The 23395-nt window shown below is 39.8% G+C and overlaps 3 protein-coding genes and 1 long non-coding RNA gene across 5 annotated transcripts; all 4 read right to left on the bottom strand.

Annotated features, from left to right (window-relative positions):
- Positions 1-218: 218 nt before the first annotated feature.
- LOC103367365 (neurotrophin receptor-interacting factor 1-like) lies at positions 219-5536 on the bottom strand. The gene is made up of 7 exons (XM_008295369.1): positions 5330-5536; positions 3775-3885; positions 3397-3546; positions 2188-2313; positions 2024-2056; positions 1272-1409; positions 219-1178 (listed from the first exon to the last, which is right to left on the bottom strand). The coding sequence occupies exons 1-7, from the start codon at positions 5517-5519 to the stop codon at positions 445-447; spliced, it is 1482 nt and encodes a 493-aa protein (XP_008293591.1). The 5' UTR covers positions 5520-5536; the 3' UTR covers positions 219-444.
- Positions 5537-6562: 1026 nt separating this feature from the next.
- grna.1 (granulin a, tandem duplicate 1) lies at positions 6563-10150 on the bottom strand. Its single transcript, XM_008295370.1, has 6 exons — positions 10042-10150; positions 9601-9750; positions 9218-9514; positions 8956-9129; positions 7579-7725; positions 6563-7334 (listed from the first exon to the last, which is right to left on the bottom strand). The coding sequence occupies exons 2-6, from the start codon at positions 9748-9750 to the stop codon at positions 7206-7208; spliced, it is 897 nt and encodes a 298-aa protein (XP_008293592.1). The 5' UTR covers positions 10042-10150; the 3' UTR covers positions 6563-7205.
- Positions 10151-12958: 2808 nt separating this feature from the next.
- Positions 12959-17843, bottom strand: fam133b (family with sequence similarity 133 member B). Of its 2 annotated transcripts, XM_008295364.1 has the most exons (6): positions 17553-17843; positions 16947-17045; positions 16817-16855; positions 16589-16681; positions 13909-13959; positions 12959-13706 (listed from the first exon to the last, which is right to left on the bottom strand). In XM_008295364.1, exons 2-6 carry the CDS (start codon positions 17028-17030, stop codon positions 13611-13613), a joined length of 363 nt encoding a protein of 120 aa, XP_008293586.1. In that variant the 5' UTR covers positions 17031-17045; positions 17553-17843; the 3' UTR covers positions 12959-13610. The 2 variants fall into 2 exon arrangements, 1 of the variants encoding a protein (XP_008293586.1); XR_520725.1 differs by lacking the exon at positions 13909-13959 and having other exon boundaries at positions 17553-17839.
- Positions 17844-19966: 2123 nt separating this feature from the next.
- On the bottom strand, positions 19967-22703 carry LOC103367361 (uncharacterized). Its single transcript, XR_520724.1, has 3 exons — positions 22582-22703; positions 21575-21672; positions 19967-20007 (listed from the first exon to the last, which is right to left on the bottom strand). It is a non-coding gene; the product is annotated as an uncharacterized LOC103367361 (long non-coding RNA).
- Positions 22704-23395: the final 692 nt, after the last annotated feature.

Here is a 23395-nt window from a genome sequence, read left to right as displayed (position 1 = left end):
CTGTTAGAACCTGCAAGAACCACAAAGGATCAGTCAGAAACCAGCGATCACAGTGGTCTAGCAATTATTAACCCAAAGCTGTTTATTAAATTTAAACCAGGCTTTACTCGGTCCTGAGACTGATGTGAGACCGTTACCTGTTTTTGTATCCACCTGAAAGACTTTTACTTCCAAACTGATTATGCAACAAATATACAAAAAGAAATATGACTTAGAAGTTTTTTTTAAGTTTTTTTATTGGACATTAAGTCTCCAAAATTGTAAGAGTCACAATACCAAAAAATTTATATAATAATAACAATAAATAAACATACTGACCAACACTCTGCTTTCTCACTTTAGTACAATACTGGGCGTCTGTAAAACAATACACTTCACTGTAGCCGGTCAGTGAGGTTTTGGTGTATTTCTGGACATGTGTATTATTTCCCCGTGCTGTAGTATTTAGGCTGATGACATGACAGTTAGGCCTTTAGGTCTGTGGAAGCTCCGGTGCCGTTTCAGGCGGGATAAAGTAGAAAACTGTTTACCGCATGTCCCGCACTTTCTTCTCTTGGCGTGGCTTTGTAGGTGTTGAACTAAGCTTTCTGTAGTCTCTAAATGTTTCCCACAAATCCCACAAATGCAGGTTTTATCCTTTGCGTGTGTTTGCACGTGTGTCCTCAGTGTGTACATGTAGTGGAAAATCTTCCCACAAGCCTTACAGCAGAAAGAACCTGTGGGGTTCTGACTGGCAGGTAACGCTGTTGACTTTTTTATGTTCACACGGGGTGAAGATCTGCTCACGCGCTTTTTCCTCTTGGAGTTGAGCGCCTTTACATTTGAACAATGTGTCTGGGGCTTCCTCTGCTCCAGAGTCTTGGTGTAGCTTCCATTCTCAGCGATAGTACTGGTGTGCTGAGAGCTCCCTGCTGGCTCCACTGTTTTACCAACCTCACCATCAGGCGGGGTTTCCACAGCCCGAGCTGAAGAACGAGGAAGACGGTGTCCCCTGCTGCTTCTGACGCTGCTGATTTCACCAACATCTTGGATGTAACTGTCCACATAGACGATGTTGAACGCAGAGTTTTGGGCGTGATTCAGCTCTCGACTTTGGTCTCCCATTTGGTCGTTTCTATTTTCTATCCCCTGACCTTTGGTGTGCAGTTGTTCAGAGCACTGTTCCTCTCGATAGCTCACTGAGGATAAAAGGAAAACAAAAACATCACATGCATTTTTTAAAAAAATGTGTTGTATTTAACTGTGAGTCTGACAGAGCTCTTCTACCACACCTTGCTCTGATTCCTCTTTAAGCCGAAGCAGCAGTGAGGCCTGTTGTTCCTCCTGGTCCAGACTGCAGAGGCCCTGATGACACCAGGGTTCAGGACTCAGGGGCACCTCTTCCTCAGACACAGAGGGTTGGTTGGTCTCTAGCATAAACAACACAACAATCAGTCACAAACAGTGAATTATGCATTTCTCGAAGTTAAAACACAACCATTATTCAGCAGCCTCAGTAACTTAGTACATGCTTCTAATGCCAGACAGCGGAGGGAAAACAGCTGACATAATGACCAAATGTACCAGAGTCAATCACACTAATAACAACGCAGGGTTTACGGTCTGTCTGTGGCAAATGACCTGCCTATTAAACCAGTTTTAAAATCTGATTTTGTCATTTTAATTATTCAAAATGCACAAATTAACAAGAAAACCTCGCTTTTCTGAATATAAGTTCCAAAATAACACCTTTCATGTTGCAGTGTTAAGCTTACAGTCATAATGGTTGCAGTGTTCTGAAACCCAAATAACTCTAAACTACTAATGTGTAATAAGAAATCATCTCCTTTAACTCAAAGAAATTACTGATGCACGATTGTGTAGAAGACAGGCGTTGCTTAGATAGGTGCAGGCGCTTAATTTGCTTCTTTCCTACTTGTGCAGTAAATTGTGCAGTCTTTACAGCATCCTTCTGAGAGTGTAGTAGCAGATAATAAGCTATTTGTTAATACCTAAAGGTTATCAGACATGTTTGTTAACTCACCTGCATCTTGGCTTTGCTGCAGTAGTGCATAACCTGTAAAGTAACAAGACGCTGTAGTGAGTAATATAACTAGAACGTTAGTAATGGCGTTATAATAAAGCAATTATGTGAAGCAGAATTAAAAACATGCTTTTACAACTAAACATAGGAAAGGTAAAACGTACCATGCTGCTTCGATAGGTGGACTTCAAAGTTACACTTCCGATAAATGATCTTTTTGCAGTATGGGCAGTGCCAGTGACTTCTGCCCTGGATCTTGTCTTTGCACATGCACGGGACAACAAACTTTTCTGAAAAGACAAAAAAAAAAACGTAAATCGCGGGACACTTATGAGAACATTGTTTTTGCATGTTTGACAACACTTCCATTCTTTTAAAAAATTAGCTCGCGTACTTGAAAATCGTTTGACTAAGAGAAACGATTACAGTCCACATGTACAATTACTTCTTATCAAAATTAATAGTTTTAATCAGCGTGGTTTTGAAAAAGTCCAAGATAAGTGACATAAGATTTCAAAAGTGCTGCATTCATTGATTTTTTTCAATCAAACTGGATGTTTTTGACTTTTGTGGCATGAACTAAAGTCAGTGCACCCCCCCAAAAAGTCTTAATGCATCTAAAACGCTAAGTTAAAAATTGTCAGGAAGTGATGTTGAACAGTTGCTCTGCTTTGGTGAGCAAACTAAAGAATCAAACATGTTCAAGTACTAGTTTACTAAAGATGAAATGAGTGCTGCATGATGGCTGATCTGACAGGGTTTTTTAATGTGGCAAGTAGAAGTACAAACAAGATCCAGAACGTCTTGCTTGATATCATCTAGTGCAAACAACCATTAATAAAAACCAAGGCACTCCTCCTTTAGATGAAACAACATCATTGATTTTCTCTAGAAGCAAACAAACAGACTAATGCCGATTGCTTTTAGGTTTTTATCAGCGTCTGACAAACACATGATCAGTGTGAATTATTTACCAGCAGCTAGTTTCATTTTACTCAGCGTTTGTGCCTCAGTGTATAACCCATAGAGGGCGCTAAGATAAAAGCAGAGGCCCTATGTATGCTGAAAAGGTAAAACTACAAACATGCAATAAGGCATCCTGTCACTGTTTTTTTACACTGAGCTAAAAAGCAAAACACGTCTATTAACCAAAGTATACGAAACCAACTTCACGTATTGTCAATTCATTTTCCCATGATCGTCTACATCACATAATATTAAGCAAGTGTTCCTAAGTTTTCTTTTCTAATGTTCAAATATTATCTATGACGTCTCACAGACAAACTAAACCTACTGTAGTATGGAACTTTATTCCCTGGTTGTCCTCTTAAATGATAAGGTAATGCTTTGATCTTAATAAAAACTGAACTTACCAGTGCCATCCTGAAAATGGACAGCAAACAAATAATGCCGTCTCATCAGATGTGTCTCAGTGCCTTGTATTCTCTTGAGGCAGTAGGGGCAGTTCTCATTGGCTGCATACTTTAGAAAGTCTTCACATGAGGTGAAGACACACTGCAAGCCTGGAAAGTAAATCAGGATCTAATTTTAGGATTTTAAAAAGCAGGACGCTATTTAAAGAATGAGTAGAGACACAGCAACAGTTGTTGGAGACCGAAGCTCATAATCTTGCCTGGTAGGACTTCTACTAATTTTTTTTCTTTTAATACAGAAGTAACACTTTGTCGAACTTTACCAAGGAGCTTAATAAATTAATGGTAGTGAAGAATCTTGTTGGAAGCAAGTCCTACCACTGGGAGAGTTGAACGGAGCTTCTCTCGCCTTGCGTTTTAATCTTGCATCTAATGCATGTGGGCCAGCAGCAGCAGCAGCATCAGGGGGGCTTCTGTTGGCAGGAAATGCTGGAGAGGAAAGTGTAAAACAAGACTGGTTGGAACTAAGGACTGAGACGACAAGTATTACACTGTAATGACATTTATATTTTCTTGTGCCATTGGTACAAATCAAAATTATAGCAGCAAAATAATGTATGCAAGTAACAGTACATCAGGACTGGAATTGGAGCGCTAGTAAACAGAGTAACCGTGATCCAGAGACTCAGGCTTGGGACTGTCCACTGTCTGTTGTGGACCCATAGGAGACAGTACACACCTGATAGCAGCTGCCCCAAATTAAAAATAAATAAAAACTCTTTTGGGGAAATTATACACCAAACAACAATAAATTCATTATATTAATGTGACATTTTGACACCATTTAGGTTCACACAGTGAAAGTGAGCATCACAGCTGTAGTGCACTAGAAGCCTGCAACTGTGCTGTACGATGTGCAATAATGGCATTCCATTATTACTATTGTTATGTTTCCATTACTGTTATCATTATTGTTACTCTCTTTCTATTATAAACAATACATAATTGTACAGTAAGTTATTTTTATTATTATTTCTAATATGGCACCGTGCTGCTACTGTCACTGTGTTATTGTGTAATGTATATATACACATATGTATATTTATATATATATATATATATATATATTAGAAACACCTCTATATTTTATATACTCAACTATATTTACCTATAACTACACTGATTGTTATCATATTATATAGCATATTATTATTACATTATTATTACTACTACTACTAGTATCACACCGTGCTGCTGTTCCTAACACTTTGTTTCCTTGTCTACTACTTTTTTCCTTAATTTACGTGTGCTACTGTCTTTGTCGGTGTTGTGCTGTTTCTAGAACAACAGTTTCCCTGAGGTACCCCTACCAAAGGGATCAATAAAGTTCTATCTAATCTACTAGGAACTTCCACAATTCATGCAAATGCTACTGGCAGTAGGCAGTAATAAATATGACAATGATTTAACTGTCAAAACATGCATTGCTGTAGCCACCAGAACTTGCACGCTGCTATGACTTCATGATATCACAGGTGATGAGTTTCACAAGTCTTATCTGACCTCTTTGAAGGGTTATAAGTGGAGACAGCAAAGAGAAACGAAGAGAACATTTACAGTCAGCTGGAAGTTCTAAATACTTACTTTACAATTTCGTGATGCTGTGTGGAACATACTGTGTTGTACATTTATTCTTAAATACCACTGTAAACTGTAATCAGCAGCTGTCATTCATGATAAGACGGCTGAGATGCACCTGCTGCTCTACAGGTTTGCACACCTGTAAGCCTCAGTGATGCTAAGCTAGCGGTGCTATCAGTGCAGTCAGTGTTTAGTGTCTAAGAATTTAGTGAGGTGGTTAAGCAGCGACACGAACTGTTTTTATTTCTGTTATGTGGCACAATAGTCGTGTGAGTCGCTCGGCCGGACCAACCTTCTGTCTGCACTAACTTGGATTTGAGGATAATGTCCAGCAGGGAGCGGTGGCGCTCGTTGTCCTCCTTCAGACGGGACGTTTGCTCCTCGTAACCAGTGATTGTTTTGTCAATAGCTCCTAATATTTCAGAGGCAGCAGCGTGCAGCCGCTCGGAGACGAACACTTTCAGTTCCTCGATTTGACTCATCTTTCGGTACCTGGTTGCGGGCAAGCTAGCAATCCTGCTAATAATATGTATGGTCACGTGACCTCCGGAGCGGAAGTTGGTCTTGTCTTGAGCATTGCGCATGTGCGCTGTTGTGGCAGAGTTGATGGCTAGTATTTAATTTATAACACACTTGGTTTGAGATTTAGGATACTTCAGAAGATTATTGACACACACAGAGGCGTTGTTAAGAGCTTGAAACAGAGTTTAGTCCAGCCCCCCAATTTTAACCTTATATTTACACCTTTTTCAAGATCTAAATTAGTTCTAATTAGGTGATGTCTGACAAACCTGTATTCTGGGCAAACTAAGGTCATCCCACTTCCTTTGACAGGAAGTGCAGCCTAGCTACACTAATTACTATTTATTTACACCTATAATCCTACAAGCTGTGCCACATTGTTCACCACTTTTCAAGATTATAATTCACTGGATAAGTTGACATTATCCTAACCCCAGGGACAGTTCAGTGTACATGTTATATCAAGATGCAATATATGAGTTATTAAAATAAAATATTAATTTGAGCAACCAACCCTTTAACCCTATTCGGGACTTTTGGGGTCTTTTGGACCCCAGGCCATGTTGTTTAGGTGACAGTTTTTGTTTTTTTTATTTTTGAAGATTTTTTTTTTAATGTAAAAGAAGAGGGACATTTGTCGTGCATTTGGAGCCAAAAATACATCAACTTTTATTGTTGATTTTAACTTATATTGCACTTGTCTCCCGCTTGACTTCTAGCGTTAAAGTCATACAACACTTGCCAAGGGTTGTTCTGTTATCAAGGTTTCAGTGACTGATCCACACAACAGCATGGATCCAAAATTCTTCACCTAATAGATAAAATATTTGGCCTAAAATGTGGCTAGTGGGGACAAATTTTGTCTTAGCAATGAAGTTAAGGAAGTTTTCTTTCAATATCTTGAATCAAATATAGCCGACAAAAATGATGAAAGAGATACAGAGATAATATTTGATATTCTTGTAACTCTGAAAGTAATAATATAGACAACATGTTTTTTTTATTTTACTGGATTGTATTTGGCCTCAATAAAGTCCATGTTTCTGCACAGATATCATACATGCATCAATTCATTCACAACTTAAGACCCACGTGGTTCCCTTTATGTTTATTCTGCACAAAGGAGGTGGAGTCATTTTCTTATTAATTTTCTGTTAATGTTCAAGTAACACACACACTCAAATCTCATCCTGGGTCTATTACCCAGTCACACAGCAAGCAACAAAACACAATCAACTGACACTTTCATATTTTTTATTTTGTCCATGTCCATGTTTTTCCTTCTCAGTACAAAAGATCATGAAGCCATTTGAGGCTGGCAAAAAGCTCTCCATGATTTGTCTAATTCTATAAAAAAAAAAAATCCCTCAGCATTCTGAAAATACTGTTGCAGGAAATCTTGTCAGTAAAGATGAGTGGTGACTCTCTGTTGAGAGTCAAACATACAGTACCTTTGTTATGATTTTAAAAGCAAATAGACAGTAGATATTAGTAACAATCTTACGCTGTTGCAAGCACATTATGTAATCATTAGCTGTCTATTAGTGTGACAGATCTGATTCGATATGTAGCTATAAAGCATCGTTATACTTCATCTCAACCGTAACGGAGATAAATGGTCACAGCGTACTTCACACAATGTGTCCTCAGAGTGTTTCGGCGTCTTCTTGTGCTCCAGCGGGAACCTCAGAGTACCATTTTCTGCATGTCATGGAGGAGGGATCGCAGGTGTATCCGTACTGACAGCAGTGCCTGCCATCTCGACAGCACTGGCCCTGAAATCAGAACGAGTCTTGGTGTTAGAACAGAACACTGACTGATAAGTTGCAGCACATTTGTTTCTATGCTTGTGATGAGAACGCACACCGGCATGATGTCGATCACTAGCCTTCTGTATTTCCCAAAGCACTTTAACCAGACTGTTCAGATCATTGTGTCATTTTTTCCTAGATATCAATAATGCATGATAACTTATCTCCCTCCAACTCTACGACGATGGAACAACTGCACAATCCGTACCAGTGGGTGGGGACAGCAGCCCCATCTGCCTGTGGGTCCCTTGCAGCAGGTTTGCCCTTGCTGGCAGTAAAACCTGTTATCGCAGCGAATGACTCCAGCCTCAGGGGCGCTGTTGCTGAGGGCCTCGGTTAGAGCCGTTATCGGTTCCTGCCAAGTGGGAAAGAGAACGTAATCATTATACACTGTGGCATTAAATTTAATTTCTGTCTAAGGAACAAAGTTGAACCTGCTTTTGCTGATTCTTTCAGCCAATTAAAAATGACAATAACATATTTTATTTTACTCACAGTTAAGCCACATTCACTTTAATGGATGTAACTCAACTATTCAAGAGTGGCTCTTCAGCTGCTGCGCTCACCAGCTAATTGCTGATTTGTCCGTCTGCAGGTTGTTGCTGGCTAAGCAGTGTACAGTGAGTTTAACAGAGCTTTCTTTTTTTTGGCAACATAGTTTATGAAAAAGGTGAGACTGAACCAAAACAATAGAGCTGCAGACGGTAAAATGAGAAGTGACCAAAAAAAAAGGTGCTGAAATGCTGCACAGAGCGGAGGGAAGCAGTAATAATCAGTAGACAAACATTCATTAAAGTCCCCCTCTAGTCACTGAATAAACCACTAAAAGCTCATATCTATGTATTGTTTTGTTAAGTACAAAACCCCAGCTGCCTGAATCCATATTTGTGAGACGGTGCTTTCAAGCAGTGACAAAACCAGAATGGCTAACCTGAGACTATTACTCACAGTGTGGTGGCACAGGAAATTATGTCTTGTAGTCTCTGCTCTGCATGGCAAATCACTGTCGATCAAATGGTATTTATTTTTTTGTTACTTGCTTTTATTATTTGCTAACGTAGGCATGACTGAGCTGTAACAGAACCCCCTGAGGAGTCATATATTATAGGCTTTAAATGTAACCCTCAATTTATTTGAAAAAAAATCTGGAAGAGCAGTCTTAGTTTAAATTGTTGATTTGCAGATTTAAACTATAACTGAACCTCCATGAGCACTTCACTGTTGGATGTGTGGGGCGGCCAGAGGAATCACTTTGGGATCGACTGTTTGTTTCACTCATATGTCTTCTAGCATATTAGACTATACATGTTAACAAGGTAAAAAGAAAGAAACAACTTGACTTTTACCAAAAGGGGACTTTCGAAACACAGCTTTTCTGATTCATTAAAACTGCGTGGTGTGATTTTGATCATATGACAGCAGTGTTGCAACATGAGCAAACAAGTCCACTGCTATCATAACATTTAGATTGCAGCATTAGGAGCCTCACCCATGTCATACCCGTGAACAAAGCGAGGACGAAAACAGGAACTAATCCCAGGACACACTCTGTGCATGAAGGTAGATGCGGTTTGGGGTTTCTTACCTCGTCCAAGCTGCTGTTGTCCTCTGGAGTTGAAGTGAGGGAGGCAGGGACTGAAGACAGAGCTTGTTTGGAGGGGAAAGGATACCTCAGGGTGGTTCTTATGCAGTGCGTGTAAGTGAGGTCACAGTCGTACCCGTATGGACAGCAGTGGTAGCCGTCCGCACAACATCTCCCCTGCAAGGAATACATTTAATATATCAGTCAATAGAAAAACAGCATTAATAATGTGGCACTGTTTCAGTGGCAGCAGAGGAAGACTCACAGGAGAGTAGGGGCAACAGAACCAGGCGCCTTTGGGGTGCCTGCAGCAAGTGGTGCCGTCGGGACAGTGGTAGTAGTTGTCACAGTGGACAATCGTGCTCTTCACTTGCTCGGGGACGTTTTCGGACTCCTGAAGAGGAATCACAGGTAGAACGGGGCTGCTGGGCTCCTCGGCGGCCTCCTTCTCCGCCATGGGTATGCTCAACCACGGCTGGTCGGCTTTCTGACACTGCTGGGTGGCCAGGTTGCAACGAAACCCTGCGGGGCAGCAGTGGGCCAGGTCAGAGCAGCACACGGCCTGCAGGCACCCAGAGGGAGGAAGAGTTAATGCCAAGGAGCATGATAAAAAGTTTTTAATATCAAGCTGCTTCACATCTGATTCACCTTTGGGTATGGACAGCATTGGTATCCACGTGCGGTCAAGCAGCAGGTGGTCAAATCGGGGCAACGGTTCCCATCTGGACATCTGACGTCGCACAAAGCAACGCCTGACACCAGCACTCCCACTAACAACTGCAGAGTGATCCTCAACATCTGGAGAGGGACACACAAAGATGCTTTTTATGCAAGTAAATATGATTTTTGTTACTATTATTATTCATATTATTAACACAAAGCTGCTAGGCATTGTGTGGCCTACTTGTGAAACCCCCCTTTTGTTGCTGTAACTTTCAGTTTCCTTTCAGCACATTCTTGAAACTCCCTTTCACTCACCACAGCTCCACTGAACCGCTATCATGAATGTAAGCTGTTTGTTAAAGCGTAGCACCAGTGAGCAGCTTTGCAAAAGAAAACAACGCCTCAAACGGATTCAAAGTTTCTTACCTTCACCGCGAAGTGATTCAACAGCCTCTCGTTGTCCGTCTCACACTTCCACTGAGCAAACAGTCTTTATAGAGCAGGTTAGGACCTCCCACTCAACAAAAGCTGGAAGTTCAAATGTCTTTCACACCCTTGTGTCCCGTGACTTTTAGATGAGGACGGAAAGGTTTCTGTAACTACAGTGAGAGTTCATGCCGACTGGTTAAACTTGATCTATAAAGCAGGGTTTGGTGAGATTTGTGAGGCTACACACACACACATACAGTCTCTCAACTGAAATGAGTTTATGACTTGAAAGCCTTTATGGGCTCACATTAACCTTTGATACCATGCGTTGTTTTCATCACAAGACCTACATATAAAGTCTCATTTGAAAACCATGGTGCTTCCTGATAAAGTTTTTTTTATTTTGAAGGAATTAGGCCAAATGTTTCCAACTTTTTATCCTTACATGACCTTTAAACTCACAGTGGGTGAGAGTTTTTAGGCAATTCTATACTGATTTGCATGGTTTGATCAATGAAAAATAACATATTTTTACACAAGTACTGTATTTCTGCACACATTTAAGGTATTTATATGTCCCTTGAGTATATCCTGTCATCTTCTACTTTCTGTTTTACTCCATTTTGGAGGGAAAACGCACTTTTTAGTCCACTGCAGATATGTTTCTACTTTTAAGAAAAATGTTCATCTCAAACAAGGTTGTCCATTAAAATGCTGCTGAAATGTGAAAGTAATAATCCAAAAAATGTGACGATAATCAGAACAATACAACAATCTGAACAGGAGTCATTCTGCATGATGAGTAATGTTACTCTCTGATACATTAGGTATGTTTTGATATTGAAAGTAAATATTTTCAGGGGGCATTTTTATGCCTTTATTTCATGCAGATGGTGTAGAAAGACAGTAAATGTGGGAAAAGAGAGTAGGATGTCACAGCACTTGCTGCTTATAGTTTTTACACGCTTCTAACTGTATCTTTGCACAGCAGTAGTACTACTTTTCATTGGTTTCAAGATCTTTAAAAGCCTTTATGGGGCAGGTGACCATATTTGGTAACTTCCTTGGACGTTCACTATGTCCACCTTGTGGCTCTCCATGAGGTTGAAGAACCATGTGCACTTTGATTTAGGTTTTATATTAGTGCCAATATCACCACCCCAAGAAAAACGTCACTAAACAAATGCTCCAGGCACTTTATAAACGCCTTGTTACTGGTTTACATTGAACTCCACTTTGATTTAGTTTTTGAGATTCGTGCCAAAACCACGACCCCAAGAAAAATGTGACTAAATGAACTTGTGAAGCACTTTATAAACACTTTGTTGTGTAAGTATCATTACCTCAAACTAAAACATTTCTAAACCACACATGGTAACTTTATTAGTCTATCTAAATTTCTTAATTTTTTTTTTAAGTCACAAAAGTATAAATATCTTGAATTATCCTTCAATAACACCCTAGGGTTGAAAGGTTCATTTTCCAAGTATATCAAAAAGTGCCCTATAAAGGGTTAAATACATGAACTACAGTTGGCGGCAATAGTTTGTACTCATGTCATAAAAAACAAAAAGCAAAAACAGGTACATGAATTTTCATATTAGACTGGTTCTAAACTAGTTGATGTCTTTTAACGAGGCAACTAGGTCTGTAAACGTCAGCTACTGATTAAGCTGCAGAACTGAGCAACAGGTTGTTAAGTTGTTCACCTCCATTCATGTCAACGATAACGTCAGTGAGCTGCCCCAGATTCCGTCTGACAACAGCAGGCCACATGTAGAAATTATTTACACTGTCGATTAATCGGTCGGTTATAATCGCATCAGAAAATGGTGACAAATGTCAAGCAGTGTTTCTCAAACCCGAAGATGATGTCCTGACATGTCTTTTTTGTTGTCCACAACTCAAAGATATTCAGTTTACTGTCATAGCAAAGGAAAGAAAGAAGAACATATTCAAATTTAAGAAGCTGCAGGAAGGTTCTTCAAAATAGTTGTCGTTAATTGCTGCTGAGTCATTTACAAGCATAATCAGTGATGCGGAGTCTCACAAGAGATGGAAGGACCCTGACAGAGCTCCAAACTCCACATCATGGAGTCAGTATGGTATCACATGAAACTACAGGAGACCAAGACAGACTGAATTCACAGAAAAACTGTGGCAGGTTCTCCAAGACTGCTCAGAAAAATCTAACACATTGAAAAACTGTATTTGTCTTAGAGGCAAATGTTGCTCATATTATGTATTTAAGTTGGTTTCTCTGTTTCCTGTACTTTATATGAACTTGATTAATAAAAGCTATTTCTGCCATATCCTTGAACACTTCCTCACGAGACTTTTAGTAGCTATAACCGTTGCCCAGGACACTATTATTTTATTTTATTTTTTACTGTTTGGCTCTATATACATCATAGTGTGGGATGTGTAGTAGTTTAACAGCAGACTGTGCAGTTAAACCATCCGTCACGCTGAGGTTTACACCATATCTGCTGTGTTCTCTACAGTATTGCTTTAGTACTTATCCTCAACAAAAACATGATGATTCATCTGCCATACCTGAGGCGGATGGATTATCTCGGCACAGGAGGAGTGTTCATGAACGCAGGTTTAGACAACTTTGTGAGAAACAGGCCGTTTGTGTAAGTCTCAGATCTTTGAGTTCAGCTCATGAGCAATGGGAGCAAAAACAAAAGTGTTGCGTTTATATTTTTGCTCAGTCTAGACTCAATTTAAAGAAGACTGCAGATGTAGATTTTTAAGGAACATGTCAAAAATGGGCAACGAAAGTGTGAAAGCAAATACAGTGGTATCAGTGGCTGGACCACAAGAATGTGTGATTTGTTTGACATTTGCACGCACCAAAAAAAAGCAATCATGAGCATCAGACCGAAGGTTGTAACCAAGTAACAGCAACAAAGGCTAAAACAATACTTTATTAATGAATTCCACTGTTTATACATTTACACTGCAGTGTAACAACTCATCTAATAAAACAATTATCCCTTGTATTAACGTTGACTGTGTGTAGCTCACATTTGTTTTTTTTTTTTATAACAGATCCAACTTCAATATGAGGCTGGCGAGACATCAGGTCATAGAGTCTACATGCATGACACAGGCACTAGCATATCAGCCTCATGTAGCAATGGAAGATGTTGGGTGTGAAGAGGAGAAAGCAACTCCTAGAGGACCAGCATACTGAAGGTGGTGGCGAGTGCCAGGTGCTGAGAAATCTCCGAGATGGAAAAAAAAAAAAAGAAAAGAAAAAAAAGGGTGGGAAAATGTGGAAATCACTTCAGTCCTGTCGCTGAGTGTAACTTAAAGAAATCTACAAAAAGCATGATGATAAAAAAAAATTATCAACATAAAGATATGTACCGGTAGTAGCCACTTATGAGGGACGGTGCCTCCCTCATTTACACTTCACACGCAGCAGTCCAGCAAGTCTGTAGGTCTCCTTGTTCAAGTGTGATGACCGAAGCTGGATGGGAGAAGTTTTTGGTAGTCAAAGGCAGAAATGACACTACTAGTGATCTGTCAGGAGGGTGAGAGAACCGTGAAGGTTCTTAGTCGAGCTCTGAGTCCGACTGAGATGCTGTCTTCTTTTTCTTTTTTCTGCCGTGTTTCTTGTGCTTCTTTTTCCTTTTCTTCTTGGATTTGTCCTGGGAACGTAAAACATTTTTGAAATCAGCAAGGGATGTGTATTTTCTGAAGCTGGACTAACAGTAGCGATTTATAAGACGTTGCATCTTTACATATAAGGTATTTATATGCCGGGGGTGGGGGACAGGTCAAGGCGTAATGCTTGGTGTGTCTTGTTTGCTCATTGTAATTTAAAATAAGGGAATGAAGTAAATTGCTCACAGTGAATTTCTCCTTTTCCTCACTACTTCTCCTTTTCTTCTTGGCTTCAGTCTATTGGAGAGAAATGGTAAAATGTGACCATGGAAAGGGGGAAGTCTTGAGCTACAACTCTTCCTAAAAAGCTAATTTCCCATAATTGTTTCTATTTCTCAATAACGGAGTTTTTTAGAAGCTTCTGTAACAGCAGTTAGGCTGGCAAGGGCCTTCTAGTCCAAATGTGTCAGGTACACTAGGAGTGTAGGTGAGACGTGAAGCCGACAGTTTCCATCCGATTAAGAGAAAAGAGTGCATGTCTGAGCGGTTCTTTATACAATAATCACATATACAGGAGTTAAACTTACAGTAGAAGTCAAACTGAAAGGGTCAGCTTGGGGTCACGACTCTAACTCTGATTTGGGTTGAACACCGTTTGGTAAATATGAGTTTTAATCAGAAGTCAAAATTTTATCAAGTTAGAAGAATTCCAATGTCATTAAACTGACTCTTTCTGAAGAGACAGCTTGATCATCTGGAAGAGACAGAGAGAAAGTGAATGAATGTGGAAAAATTAAATGAAACCTTTTTCCCCTCCACTGTGTGACATTTAATCAGATGAAACTTTTCCTGTTCTAAGTAATTTATGATTACCAAAATTATTTCTATTTGCTAAATGCCAGAATAATGAGAGAGAGATTTTTTTTTATTACTTTCTTCAAAGTTAGAAGTTTACATACACTAAGATGCCTTCAAACTAATTGGGAAAGCCCAGATGATGATGTCATGCCTTTGGAAGCTTTTGATAGGTTAATTGACATCATTTGAGTGAATTAGAGGCACACCTGTGGATGTGTTTTAAGGCACACCTCAAACACTCTGCTTCCTTTTGTGACAATGTGGGAAAATCTAAAGAAATCAGCCAAGATATCAGGAAGAGAATTGTGACCCTCCACTAGTCTGGTTCATCCTTGGGTACAATTTCCAGATACGTGAAGGTTCCATGTTCATCTGTTCAAACAATCATACACATGTATAAACACCATGGGAATGTCCAGCCATCATACCGCTAAGGAAGGAGACGGGTTCTGTGTCCCAGAGATGAAGCGTTTTGGTGTGAAATGTGCGCATCAACCCCAGAACAAAAGCAAAAGACCTGTGAAGATGCTGCTGAAGCTGGTAAGAGAGCATCATTATCCACAGTGAAACCAGTCCTGTACTGACATGGGCTGAAAGGATACTCAGAGAGGAAGAAGAACTTTACTCTAAAAGCAACATAAAATGCCAGAATACAGTTTGCAAATGCACACAGGAACAAAGTAAAATTGAACTGTTTGGCCATAATGACTGTCGTTACATTTGGAGGACAAAGAGGGAAGCTTGTAAGCCTGAGAACACCGTCCCAACTGTGAAGCACGGGGGTGGCAGCATCATGTTGTGGGGGTGTTCTGCTGCAGGAGGAACTGGTGCACTTCACAAAGTAAATGGTATCATGAGGAAAGAACATTATGTGGAAATACTGAAACAAAATCTCAAGACATCAGCCAGGAAGTTCAAGCTTGGGGGCAAATGGGTCTTCAAATGGACAATGACCCTCAGCATACTGCTAGATTAGCTACAAAGAGGCTTCAGGACAACAAAGTCAGTGTTTTGGAGTGGCCATCACAAAGCCCCGATATCAATCCTGTACAAAATTTGTGTGCAGAGCTGAAGGTGTGTGGAGCAAGACGGCCAACAAACCTGACTCAGTTCCACCAGTTCTGTTACGAGGAATGGGCCAGAGTTCATCAAACTATTGTGAGAAGTTTGCGGAAGGAAACCCAAAACGTTTGACCCAAGTCATACAGTTTAAATGTAATGCTACCAAATACTTAAAAAATGTATGCAAACTTCTAACTTTGAAGAAAGCAATAAAAAATTCTCTCTCATTATTCTGGCGTTTAGCAAATAGAAATAATTTTGGTAATCCTAACTGACCGAAAACAGGAAAAGTTTAATCTGATTTAATGTCAGATAGTGAGAAAAAAAGGTTATGTGTGTTTTTATACAGTGTATGTAACCTTTTGGTTGTAACTGTAGCTATGTGTCAGTCGACGGTTTCGATATTAGGTGTACAGAATGACACAGCAGATAGGAACTTCTTAACCCATGACTGCAGGCTCGTGAATAAGACTAATGTTTGTAAAACACATGGTCTGTGGTCAAACTGCTATTTTTCTGATGAAAATCTGGAATTCATTGTTGATGTCACTATTCATTCCTTGTTCTTTTTTTAAAATTTATTATTATTTTAATTTGGTTGACTATTAACCTGCAAAGAAAAAACAAAATGGTCTTCTTAGATGCATGATATTAAACATGCTTGATCAGCCAAGAGGTAAAATAGGAGACGATAACATTTAAATTTGATATATGGGTGGAACAGTTCACACATGAATTGTTCCACTGACTAAAATTGGACTGTGAAACGTCTATGGTTAAATTTGACACTGAAACTGAAAATGAAGGGGAACAAAGTGGGGAGGAAAAGTGCTGCTTAATTACTTCAAGCCTGTTTGTGGAAGTGGGACACAATTAAACTGCAATGACAATACAGTTTGTGCTAAGTAAAGATTTAGTGCAAATATGCACAACATTTCTTTCTTTGTCCAGTAACCGTTCAGTTGCCTACTTCCCGCCTTCAACAATTATGCAAAACAAAACTCACCATCTCTTCCCCATCCGAGTCTGCAGACCACTCGGAAGATGAATCTTTATGACCTCTTTCAGCCTTCCTTTTTTTTCTGCGGGCCTTCTCATCCTTTGGACACATAATTTACAGCACAATTTAATGCACTTCACATGCAGCATCACATACCTGTGGAGCTACATCCACAACAAACTATAGCCATCAAAAAAACACTGGTAAGTGAGTGACTGAAGGACAATAAATTACCTTATCTTTGTCCCCTTCTTCCTTGAATCTTTTCCTTTTCTTCTTGGGGGGAAAAACACATTTTTACTACCAGAGTCTCTTTCTATAGAAGTGTAATGAAAGAGAAGAAGATAGTTATAAGAAGAAGCACCTTGCTTTCCGCATCGGATTCTTCCTCTGAGCTCTCCGACGGTCTCCTGGCCGACGTCTTCTTTCTCTTTCGCTTCTTTTTCATGCTCTTCTTTTCATCCTGTGCACATAAATACAATAAAAAAAGTCCATCAAAAAGTGTGTGTTGCATGTGTAAAACAGGGCTGCAGGCTGTTTTTTTTTTTAACAGATTACATTTTTAAATTGATCAGTCTGAGGTCTATGAAGTTATATTTCTGATCTGCTGTTAACTGTAAACCAACTAGCTCCACATGTTCCAGCTGGTAAACACCCAAATGACACAATAAGTCAACACAGTAAGTTCTATGTCATGAAGTAAACCAGTTAATGCTCTTAAAAATGTGAACTTTGACATGTGTTTCTCCACTAATGCAACATGTGCTTTTCAGCTATAAAACTAACTTTGTTCAGAATATAATAATTATCTGGATAAATTTAAATCCAGGATTTATTTATCCTACGTTTCAGCCTGACAATAGAATCCCACTGACTGAGATCAGGAAAAAAACATTTCATCTGGGAAAATTAATTCAAGCATTTTGTCTTAAGTGATCGCTAATATGTTTAAAAGTCCGACAGAACTTACCTCATCTTCAGACTCTGAGGAGGAGCTGCTGGAGGAATCAGAACTCGATGAGGAGGAGGAAGATGAAGAATGCTTGACCAAAACACAATGGAAGCAGGGTTCATTAGACTTGAGCTGATTCGCTTGTTTATAATTAAAACTTTACAATCACAGAACGCAATGAGAAAGCGGCTCAGAGAGCAAACACGAGTGTATGAGTGCATCGGAGGCAGTAGTGCCGCACAGGAGGCCGTGAAAATACTGGAGGTCTCTCCTCACCCTGCTAGATTTCTTCTTCTCTTTCTTCTTTTTCTAAACACAAATGACAACCACGAAAAAAAATGAGTCAAGCCGAGTTGTAAAAAGGCGATACATCAGAGATCTAATATGGGATTTATAGAATACCTCTTTTTTGTCTTTTTTCTCTTCTTTTTCTTTGTCAGTTGCTTTTTTCTCTCTTTCCTTGTCCTTGTCACTTCCACCAAGCAATTTCTCTCTGTTTTTTGCCAGCTCTTTCCTCCATTTCTGTGAAAAAAAAGGAAATTACAAAGTCAGACATCTAATAACTTGTATTCATCTACAAATTATTCCCAATATGCAGTGACGCTGTCGTCCACATAAGCAGCAGAGTCTTGTAGTACAGTTAAAACACAACAACATGTTAGATAATGTACATACAGGGCTCTGCTACAACCCTTAAAATCCGTCTCTCACATATTTGTCATCCTCACTTTGATGACAATGAATTCTAATTATTAAAGATAATTTTTAAATACACTTGTGCAGAAAACATGTATTAAAGGCATTTTTTTATTATTATTTGCACAGCACAATAGAAGGAAAATCATGCATTTGGATCCCAGTCAGCATATATTTAACATTCAACAGTAGAACACTTTAGGTTTTAGAAAAGGGCCCTATTGCAGGGGTGTCCAGCTCGCGGCCCGTGGGCCAATTGAGGCCTGCCGGACCATATTTTGTGGCCCTCTACTTGACACCAAAGTCTAACGTTAGTGCGACTCGCGTCTTTTTCTCACATGCACCTGCGTGAGTCATTGCCCTGGGCGTTTTATATTTTTTACCACTTGTGGGCTACCATAGTTCAGGCTCATGACAGCTACGTGAATTAGCAACGTTAGTCACTTGATACGTGATTCGGGAGTGTCACCGAGTGGATGGAAAATAGATCCTATCATCTAGTGCAAATGCATGTTGTTTTTAGATCTGTGTGAAAAGCTCTTCTCCACCATGAACTTTAATAAGTCAAAGTACAGGTCTAAACTTGCTGATGAGCATCTTCAAGCCATACTGAGGGTCTCAATTGTTTCCTCTCTTAAGTCAAATGTGGCTCAGCCATGTACGAGGAAGCGCTGCCAGGTCTTTGGCAGCACGGAGTAGGTAGGAGAAGCCTATGTTCTGAAGAATGTTCTGAATTGTTATTAATAAAGATTTAGAAGATTGGATCAGTTTTACTTTTTTTTGGAACACTTGAAACCCTTTTTTGGGGGAATACGTGACGCGGTCCAGCCTCACCCAGAGTCCACATCCAGTGTCCCCCAGGTAAGTTGAGTTTGAGACCCCTGCTTTATCGTGTTGGTTCTTTAATGAATCAAACTGTGCATATCTAAAATCGACATTGTTGTATTTTAATTGTTTAGACCCTTGTTAAGAATTTGCTAAAATAATCAATAATACTACTTTGCTACTTCAAGAAAATCAAAGTTTAAGTCATTTCAAAATTGCAGGCCTTTACATTTACTAACGAAGGAACTTAAACAGTTGACTCATAAGACAGAATGTCAGCAAACACCGGTGTGATGAACTGCTGTGTCTGCAAAGTGCCCGTGCAGGTTATGCAAAACATTTTTTTTGACACACACTCTGCAGTTTCTGTGAATTGGTTGTGTTCAGAACGTTGACACAAACTGATTATCTTTCACAACATCACCTTTTTTCTTCCTGTATTTGCATCATTTTGATCTGTATCATGTTATCTCAACACGAGCCCAGATCACTTCTTATTTCAATATGAGTTCTTCCGCCACGGAACTTGCGATTGCTTTTGTTATTCCCACATTGGGCCGCTGACATCGGTTAAAGTTGGCAGCTATGAGGAAGCCTGAATACCGCATTTGTGTGAACTTAAACTGACAGCGATTGATTGGTTGTTTGTAAGGTGTGATGTAATTTGTTGTTCAAGTTATAGCCAAGTGAAGGCAGCTATGATGCTTTAAGACTGGGCTGACTGCTTCGGTAAAATAATTATTTATCGACATGAGGAAAAGTGGGCTATAATGTTGATTTATTAATTACTTGATTAACTGCTTGGTAAATACTTTCATCCCCAGTTAAATCATTTATCAGAAGCTAATGCATCATTACATGCTACAAACTTACCTCGTTCATTTTGTCCTCAAAGTCAGCCAGGGCTCGAGAGCCTTTTTTCTTCTTCTCCAGCTGCTCCTTTAGCTCTTCCCTGATAAGGACAGAATCAATTAGTTATAATACATGTTATAAAGTAAAACTATCACTTTTGTAAAAAAAAAAAAAGTGTGGTTGGAGTTACATATTACTCTCTTAGAATACTTTCAACTGTGGGATCTTGTGCATAAAAAATGTAGATGACATTTCACCTCAACAGATTTTGTTCAGTAATACATTTGTTGTTACAGATGTGCAGAATATTTCACTGTTAGGAAAATTCTTCAGCGGAGTCCTAACGGCTCCAAATCAAGACACAGAGTCGTCTCTTAAGTCAAAGCAAAGTTTTACTTGCAGCAAGGACTCACATGCACAGCACAGATTCTGCACAAGTGACTCCAGAGTCAAGAAACGTTGTAGCGTTTAAACAGGCATACACCAGATTTCTCCTCTGCTCCCATCTGCTGAGCACCGGCTTGGTTACTTTTTTGCAAGTTCTGTGCACGCTATCTTTCACGGCCTTCTGTATTTCAAGAGTTGGACAAAGAGCATTGAATCATAACATATCACACTGAATTTTTATAACATTTACACTTAGTTGTCTTCTGATGTGTTTGAAATTATTGTTCCAACCTCTTGTTTTAAATGCTCCAAAGTGTTTTCTTTGTTTTACCAGTATCAGAATCAAGAAGTTACAAACAGGATCTCACATAATAACTATTATATACTTAAGCCCCTTGGCCATTATTGTGGTGCCAGAAATCGATACTTTATGTCTCTTTCCTCTTTAATACTGCATTAAAAATATTTTGCGTTTTCATTATGCAAATGAGACCTGACAAGGCTCAGTCAAAGCAGACAACAGAGAAAACCTCTTTAGCCACACTTGAGACTTGGTGAGGGCTTTTTTTTTTTTTTTTTTAATATAGCTGAATAAAAACACTCCTACAACATTGCAAAGTACAACCTTAACCATTTAGCAGTGGGGAGCTTTACTACACTTTTATGTTAACACTTTACGAGGTGTGTCAGAAAAGTTCCAGGACTGATATCTCAAAAGATATAATTCCCTTGATGACCCCCTTTAGCTTGGGGAAGAGGAAAAAAAATCCCACGGAGCCAGGTGGGGTGAGTAGGGAGGTTGCTCCAGCACGGCGACGTTCTTCTCAGCCAGGAACTGTGGGATGCTCAGGGTGTTGTGAGCAGGCGCGTTGTCATGGTGAAGCAGCCACGATTTGTCTTGCTACAACTCTCGCCTCTTCTCGCGCACTGAATGAAGCAAAGCAGGATCTCTTTGTAGAAGTGCTGGTTGATCATCTGAAGGGGAAAACTCGTAGTTTGTAGTTTGGGTTAGAAATATATCTTTTGTGACACCAGTCCTGGAACTTTTCTGACACACCTCGTATTTATTTATCCATGTCAGCCTATTATATGAGATCTGGTTGTGGCTACTTGCTGGGACAGCTGTAGACTAGAAAGTGGCACACCTTCTCAACCTTCTACTTAACTGTCACATTGAAAGACAGAAGGAATGAAAATAGCAGATGAAAAAGATATGGCTGATTTGTTCATTTCTTACCAAATAGCAGCAACTTATGCCAGCAGATCTGGTTTTCACTCACCATGTTGGTCGAGGTCTGCTTAAATAATCCTGTATGGTCGGTCCAGAGTTCTGTACCGGTCCTCTGGCTCGTGCAGCAGCTATGGGGTTAATGTAAGCCTGAAACACCAGAGGGCATTTCTATAATAAACCTCTGATGGAAATTACTATACACACTCAAATAAGCAAATTATTCGGCACTGTCAGCAAGCAGTACCTGTACTGTTTAACAGCACTAAATGTAGAATCTCCCTAATAAACCTTAAAAAAAAGGCATTGGTACCTCTACAATAGGTTAATTAATCACTGAACATTACAGTCTTAATAAAGAGTTCATTTATAGCAAAGCTGCATTAGGCCATGACAGTGTTAGTTATGAGCCCCTGATGAGCTGTTAAAGTATCCGATCAAACGGCAACACCTCCCAGTCTGTTAGCAATTAACCATACTGACAAAATACATTTACAAATCCCAATAAAACGTTAGCAAGAGATCCTGTGACAACATTACTACAGTTAACTTGGCATTAGCAAACCGCTAGCATTAACCAAATTCCCTGGGCTTTGTAAACCTCACTAGAGCTAACCAGTGTTGGCTTTTAGTTGGTATTAGTGTGGTGTCATGTAGTGATCTTGGGCTACACACAGACCGTAGATGTATTCCGAGATATGACCACAAGAAACATCAAAAAACACTGCGCAGCCTCACCACGCACAACTAGTCTATAATGTTGTGAGCTAGCATTTGTAGCATCCTACGCTGTTGACGCTACTACAAGCAGTTTAAACGCACATTGTTGTGTTTCCAAAAGAATTACATGTGTACGTTTCGGTATGTGCAAGCGTGGCTACACTGACCTACTGTACAGGCCCTAGCATCACAACACCCCCACCAACACATACACACATCAGCTAGCCGATGCTAACTGCTGCGCTAACGCTAGGCTGCTTGTGTTTATCCTGGTGATTTTACAAAACGTCACGGCGTGTAATTCTTTACACTTTATTCAAATTCTGTAACATAACTCACCACTCGATTGTCTCTCTTGCCCATGTCGAGTCATTAATGGGAGGAAATGTCCAACAGAAAGAACAACCATTAGTGTTACCTGGCTAGCATTGATCTAGCCACTTCAGACTGATGTCTTCTTCTTCTACTCACCAATTTTCGGCAGGCTGTGAGGCGTAATGCTGCCCTCCACAGGCGAGGGTTTGCTGTTTATCCTATATGTTTGAATACACCAAGCTGATTGGGAAAAAAAGTGCTGTTTTAAAAAAAAATACAAAATAAACAAATACTCCAGACATCCACAAGTGCAAGCCTGTGCAGTACTGTATCATTTGGATATGTCTGTGAAGATTCTCAGTCATCCAGGTCATGGCCACTTTAACAATCCAACACTCCCCTGTCTAGAACCTGGTACCTGGTAAGTGGTATCATAGAGCCCCCTTCACTGTTTAGAGATAAGCTGTTCCAGCTTAACATAGACGGCTTCCTTGACTCCCTTCTCCAACCATCTGTCTTCATGTCCTCAGAGGGTGTGTCCAGAACTCTTTAGATGTATGCTGAGCAATGTTTACATTCTGGACACTTATCTTTTCTTGCACCAATTATCAACAATCTTTTCATCTTAGTTTGGAAGCAGGCAGCTCTGGTGCTGTTAACTCTCCTTCAGCGCCACCGTTGACAGCAACCATCCCAGGAGTTGCATTACTGCCATCTTCTGGAAACAACTGTCACTATATATATTTTGTTGTCCACATCATTTTCAGCAGCCACGTCTCTCAGTTCCAATTATGGGCACTCGTATTTTGCCTCACAAAGTTATTAACAGTGAAACAGA

The sequence above is a fragment of the Stegastes partitus genome, unplaced genomic scaffold (genome assembly GCF_000690725.1).
Source record: "Stegastes partitus isolate 25-593 unplaced genomic scaffold, Stegastes_partitus-1.0.2 Scaffold1040, whole genome shotgun sequence".
NCBI classification, from domain to species: Eukaryota; Metazoa; Chordata; class Actinopteri; family Pomacentridae; genus Stegastes; species Stegastes partitus.
This window is presented reverse-complemented; position numbering and strand designations above follow the sequence as displayed.

Excerpts from the sequence above, each read along its gene's own strand:
- fam133b (XM_008295364.1), bottom strand. The coding sequence starts at position 17,030 with ATGAAAAAGAAGCGAAAGAGAAAGAAGACGTCGGCCAGGAGACCGTCG. Across the intron at positions 16,856-16,946 it reads AATCCGATGCGGAAAGCAAG|AAAAGGAAAAGATTCAAGGA; the intron begins GTGCTTCTTCTT and ends CCCCCCAAGAAG. Across the intron at positions 13,960-16,588 it reads ACTCGGATGGGGAAGAGATG|ACTGAAGCCAAGAAGAAAAG; the intron begins GTGAGTTTTGTT and ends TCTCTCCAATAG.
- LOC103367365 (XM_008295369.1), bottom strand. The coding sequence starts at position 5,519 with ATGAGTCAAATCGAGGAACTGAAAGTGTTCGTCTCCGAGCGGCTGCAC. Across the intron at positions 2,057-2,187 it reads CCACCTATCGAAGCAGCATG|GTTATGCACTACTGCAGCAA; the intron begins GTACGTTTTACC and ends GTTACTTTACAG. Across the intron at positions 1,410-2,023 it reads GCAGCAAAGCCAAGATGCAG|AGACCAACCAACCCTCTGTG; the intron begins GTGAGTTAACAA and ends TGTTTATGCTAG.
- grna.1 (XM_008295370.1), bottom strand. The coding sequence starts at position 9,750 with ATGTTGAGGATCACTCTGCAGTTGTTAGTGGGAGTGCTGGTGTCAGGC. Across the intron at positions 9,130-9,217 it reads TCTGTTGCCCCTACTCTCCT|GGGAGATGTTGTGCGGACGG; the intron begins GTGAGTCTTCCT and ends TATTCCTTGCAG. Across the intron at positions 7,726-8,955 it reads ACAACAGCAGCTTGGACGAG|GAACCGATAACGGCTCTAAC; the intron begins GTAAGAAACCCC and ends CCCACTTGGCAG.